The sequence below is a fragment of the Pundamilia nyererei genome, unplaced genomic scaffold (assembly GCF_000239375.1).
Source record: "Pundamilia nyererei isolate P.nyererei 1_Seehausen unplaced genomic scaffold, PunNye1.0 scaffold02439, whole genome shotgun sequence".
Taxonomy (NCBI): Eukaryota; Metazoa; Chordata; class Actinopteri; order Cichliformes; family Cichlidae; genus Pundamilia; species Pundamilia nyererei.
This window is the reverse complement of record NW_005189840.1, coordinates 1-5,799: the sequence shown is the minus strand read 5'-3', so window position 1 is coordinate 5,799 and position 5,799 is coordinate 1. Positions and strand designations below refer to the sequence as shown.

Here is a 5,799-nt window from a genome sequence, read left to right as displayed (position 1 = left end):
AGCTTGGTGATAATGGGCTGAACCACCTCCTCAAGCTCCTTCTTCTTGGCCTGGAACTCATCCAGGTCAGCATCTTGGTGGGATTCCAACCATTCAATCTTCTCCTCCACTGCCTTCTCAATGGACTCCTTATCGTCATCTGACAGCTTGCCACCAAGCTTCTCCTTGTCACCGATCTGGTTCTTCAGGGAGTATGCGTAGCTCTCCAGCTCATTGCGAGCGTCGATCCTCTCCTTCAGCTTCTTATCTTCGTCAGCAAAGCGTTCTGCGTCGTTCACCATGCGCTCGATGTCCTCGGGCGTTAGCCGGTTCTGGTCATTTGTGATTGTGATCTTGTTCTTGTTGCCTGTGCCCTTGTCCTCAGCAGTGACACGCAGAATGCCGTTGACATCAATCTCAAAGGTGACTTCAATCTGCGGTACACCGCGAGGAGCAGGGGGGATGCCAGTCAGGTCAAAGGTACCCAGGAGATGGTTGTCTTTGGTCAAAGGACGCTCACCTAAGAGAAAAAAAAAAGAAAAAAGCCAACAATTAGACTTGTGGAACTTATTTATTTCACTGTCACCGGTTTCTTGTCATTGGAGTCTTTGTATAAAAACACTATTTGGGAAATTTAAAGAATAATATCCAAACTCTTACCTTCATAGACTTTGATGGTGACAGTAGGCTGGTTATCAGAGGCTGTAGAAAAGATCTGAGCTTTTTTGGTGGGCACCACAGTGTTTCTGGGGATCAGCTTGGTCATTACTCCTCCAACAGTCTCAATACCAAGGGTCAGGGGGCACACATCCAGAAGAACCACATCACCTGCAAGTGAAGGAAAATGTTTAGTAAACAGGACCACATTTGAAAGCTCACCCCTGTTTCAAAGAATATCTCTAAAAGTGATGAGTCACCAGTGTCCTCCTCTCCAGAAAGCACGCCAGCCTGCACAGCAGCTCCGTATGCCACAGCCTCATCAGGGTTAATGCCTCTAGATGGCTCTTTGCCATTGAAAAACTCTTTCACCAGCTGCTGGATTTTGGGGATACGGGTGGAGCCTCCAACCAGGACAATCTCATCAATGTCAGACTTCTTCAAGTCAGAATCTTCCAGCACCTTCTGTACAGGCTTCATGGTGGAACGGAACAGGTCCTGGGTTTTGAAGAACACACAGGTTAAAAAAAAGCTCGGTCAACAGTTTCTCCCATAATGTTTGATATGCAATATTTTCAGAACCAAATTAATATCTTACCATGTTCAGCTCCTCAAACTTGGCACGAGTCAGGGTCTCAGAGAAGTCCTCTCCCTCAAAGAAAGACTCGATCTCAATGCGGGCTTGGTGCTGGGCAGACAGCGCCCTCTTGGCCTTCTCGACCTCGCGACGCAGCTTCTGCACAGCACGGTTGTCTTTGCGCACATCTTTGCCAGTCTTTTTCTTGTACAGCTTGATGAAGTGCTCCATGACACGCTGGTCAAAGTCCTCTCCTCCCAGATGAGTGTCACCGTTGGTGGCGACCACTTCGAAAACACCGTTGTCAATGGTCAGAAGAGAGACGTCAAAGGTGCCACCGCCCAGATCGAACACAAGAATGTTCTTCTCTCCGTCCTTCTTGTCCAGGCCATAAGCAATAGCAGCAGCAGTTCTAAAGAATACAATGAGAGTTTATTAGAAGGGAGTGCAGAGATATTCTTTGGAGTTTGAAATTGCAAATTCATTTTGACTGGATGCTTACGGCTCATTGATGATTCGCATAACATTCAGACCAGCAATGGTACCAGCATCCTTGGTGGCCTGGCGCTGGGCATCGTTGAAGTAGGCGGGGACAGTGACCACAGCATGTGTGACCTGAGGAAAAAGGATAAAGTTAGATTTGATGATACACCATTTAATTAAAATTTTCCCTGTTTTACAATCTCTGACTTTTTGTACCTTCTTGCCCAGGTAAGCCTCAGCAGTCTCCTTCATCTTAGTCAGCACCATAGCAGAGACCTCCTCGGGAGCAAAGGTCTTCATCTGACCACCACCAATGTCAACCTGGATATGGGGCTTGCTCTTCTTCTCAGTAACCTTCAGAGGAAAACATATTAATATTAATTTAACAACAATTTCACTCAAACATGACCCAAAGAACAAGCAACTACAAGTTTTACTTTCAGTTTACAAGCTCACCTTGAAGGGGAAGTACTTGATGTCCTGCTGCACAGACGAGTCACCCCATGTGCGACCAATGAGCCTCTTGGCATCAAAGATGGTGTTCTCAGGGTTAGAGGTCAGCTGATTCTTGGCAGCATCACCGATCAGACGCTCACCTTCACTGGTGAAGGCCACGTAGGAGGGGGTAATTCGGTTTCCCTGGTCATTGGCAATAATCTCCACACGTCCATTCTTGAACACTCCGACACTGCAAGAAAACAGTTTGAATTTAGTCTGAATGCCATTTTATTCCACAGTGGTATCATGTCACTATTTAAAGATTTTAACGTGACTTGTTACCATGAGTATGTGGTCCCCAGATCAATCCCAACCACAGTCCCCACGTTGTCCTTCTTATCATCATCATCGTCGGCGGCAAACACTGTGCCGACTACCAGCATCACAACCCACAACAGCTTCATCTTTGTTTGTTTGCTCTCCAATCTACAAGGAAAATGCAGAAAAGAAATACAACGTAAATCAACGTGGCTTTGAAATCAATAAGTGGACTAAGCCTCCCGAGTTCATGAAGCTAGCAGCTAATGGTACTGATGTGATTTGCTGAGCTCCAGAACCATAGCAGATTTGAAGTTGGTCTTAGATAATAAATACTATAAACATTTTTGACTACGTTATTGTACCTAGAGTATAATAAGTCCAATCCGTTTTGGCAACTTAAAATATTTTGACAAAACTGTGATGTAACATTGGTTGCAATTCCTACTACCTTCTTGGCCAGCTCCTCTTAAAAAACAACAACAACCACATTTTATTCTTAGTGGCAATTTAAAAACAAAAAAATATTTTATTCTAAGTGGTAATTAAAAAATAATCAACAAATAAAACATATTTCAAAGTCACTCGGCATTTTTAAATATTATTCTTTCCTTTTTCTTAAACACCGACTACTTCGTGATAAAAAAAAAAAAGTAAATGTAAATGTAAAAAATGATCATGCTGATGATAGACGTTTTAACCTTCATATATAAATCTGTGACGCACTTGCCCCTGTTGTCAGTTTAGCTCACTCCGTTTGGACGCACCAACATGAATCCCAGTTTGAAGCCGCCGGTTCGAGTCTTACCTTCGCCAATTTGTAGTTGAGGTCTTGATAGCGTCTTTTTTACAAAATAAAACAGTATAAGCAACGATAACCTCCAAAAGTTCCAATACTGTGAAGCAAACTGTGTCTATTTTGTCTATTTCACATAATTGCATCTGTGAAATCGTGTATATATAGAAGCCTTCGTAAACAAGTCGTCACGCTTTCCCGGTTTTGAGGCTCGCTATTGGTTGAGCTGCTGTTTGGTGGAAGGCGCTGATTGGTTTCGTCTAGCGCGCTGGCTGCACCTGATTTGCACATATCAGGTTTAGGCGACGTCACCGTTTGTGCCGAAGTGTGAGTGTGTGAATGTAACGCCACAAGTATGTAAAAATAAGTGAATGTATGTATAAATGTATAATTACCTCCGCCAAGGCAGTTATATTTTTGTCAGTCTCCCACTTAAAACTTTTGATAGAAATCTGATAAACCTTCGTAGGAGTGTAGTGTGAGTTCATGTTAACAACACATTAAAATCGGCCTTGCATACACTCAGGTCTTCATTGTAAACTTAATGACCTATTGGTCTATTGGTGGAAAATTGCCAAAAGCCTTATAACTTAGACTCTAAAGATTTTAAATGTCATACCAAATTTAACCTTTGACCTCTCTTTCAAGTTCAAAAGATTAATCTGAAAGTCAGAGGGATAATGCTACATGGAGATATTTAAAATGATAATAGGTTTTCAGACTGCCAAGAACATGTTGAGGTGGGACACTTTTTGAGTATAACTGATTCATTTTATTATGACTTTCTTAAGTATTTTATGTAACAAATGATAATCATTTAAATATATAGCAATAGGCATACATGTACAATGTTCCTAAATAACTATTATGTTTTTACAAAAACTAACTTTTTTCACTTGATAAATTATCGCTAAACATTTAAACCATTTTTTCTAAACATTTCAACAAATACAATACAAAATAGCCTGTTGCAGAAACACAATTTTTGTTCCAATTTTTTTCAGTTCCTACTACAACTACCATAAATGCCAAATATATCACAGTTTGACAGACAAAATTTGTATTTTTGCACCGACAAGATGATTCCCAAAGAGCTATTAGGTGAAAACTTGGCATATGTCTGCATGGTTTGTAGATTGTTTATAAAATATCAGAAGAAAATGAACAAGTGGAGGACCAAAAAAAAAAAAAAATTTCAGGCCTAAAAATCTACCGCAGGTGAATATTGCCTTAAAGTCATGACCTTAAGAAACAGGAAAAAATCCAGCAAACACCTGACACAGGACCTGAGAAATGCATCTAGCTTTTCAACTGATCCATCTGCTGTTTATTGAAGCCTCATCAGAAATGGTCTAAGTTGAGGGGTGGCTCTCAAGAAGCCATTCTTAAAGAAGGGAAGCAGGGAGAAAAGGCTGAGGTATACCAAATAACACAGGTACTGGATTGAAAATCAGTGGCAACAGGTCTGTTGGAGTGATTAATGAAAAAATGAAATCTTTGATGTAAATCCTCATCGATATGTACAGAGAAGGACAGGACAGAGCTACAACAGAGAGAATCCACAGTCACCTGTAATACACAGTGGAGACTATGTTATGTTTTCGAGGAGCATTTCAGACAGTGGCGTTGAAGCTTTTTTTTTAAACTGGTGGAATTCTGAACGCAGAAAGGTACAGTCAGATTTTGATCCACCTTGTTGAAAGCATCTAATTGGCAACGGCTTTATTTTCAGCATGACAGTGATCCCAGTATACCCCCAGTGCAGTAAAAGCAGACCTGGATTTAAAGCACACAAACAATGGAACACAACCAGTCATTGATTGGCTTCCCCAGTGCCTGGACCTCAACATTATTCAAGCAGTGTGGGATCATCTTGACAGAGAATGAAAACAGCCAACATCCAAACACAGCTTTAAATGTCTTTCAAGAAGTTTACGTTTTCAAAATAAGATACATGATTCTTTAATATTTTTATTAAGGGGGACAAAAAGCACACATTTTAAATATCAAGGGGCATGTATTCTCTGCATTGCCCCTGAAATTGTTTTTTTGCTGCTGTAAATTATGCCTTTCTGGTTTCAGTTTGAACAAATGATATGAAATATATATATGTTTATATGAAAGTAATTATTTCTTTCTCTGTCCATCATTTTCATGTAAATCTGTTGCAGTGTCTTCTACTTGGTCCCAACCTGAAACACAAGGCAGGCACCCTCCAGCCACACGTGATCACATCATTGTAGCGGTGGATTCAAAGATCTATATTCATTCACTATGTCAACACACATGCAGCATAATTGTTCAGAGTATCACTGCATTGCACTGGGATGATATAAAAATATCTGTTAAATTATCTTTAAAGGGAACGTGAATTGGGAGAAAGTGCAGGCCAAAGGAGATATTCCACCAGGAGTAGCTGCCCACTCAGCTGTTGTGCTGGGCAAAAATATCTACATCTTTGGAGGGATGACAGCAGATGGAGCAAGCAACTCCATGTACAGATTTAACACTGGTACACTGTCTTTAAGCCATTCATAGTTTGTTTGTTTTT

At 40.9% G+C, this 5,799-nt stretch overlaps 1 protein-coding gene across 1 annotated transcript; it reads right to left on the bottom strand.

Annotated features, from left to right (window-relative positions):
* Nucleotides 1-5: 5 nt before the first annotated feature.
* LOC102206280 (heat shock protein 5) lies at nucleotides 6-2,616 on the bottom strand (the record flags this gene model as incomplete). Its single annotated transcript, XM_005755669.1, has 8 exons — nucleotides 2,477-2,616; nucleotides 2,153-2,384; nucleotides 1,913-2,050; nucleotides 1,716-1,828; nucleotides 1,235-1,625; nucleotides 897-1,134; nucleotides 640-807; nucleotides 6-499 (listed from the first exon to the last, which is right to left on the bottom strand). Coding segments are annotated over exons 1-8 (1,896 nt in total), but the record flags the coding sequence as incomplete, so codon positions are not given.
* Between the last annotated feature and the right edge of the window lie 3,183 nt (nucleotides 2,617-5,799).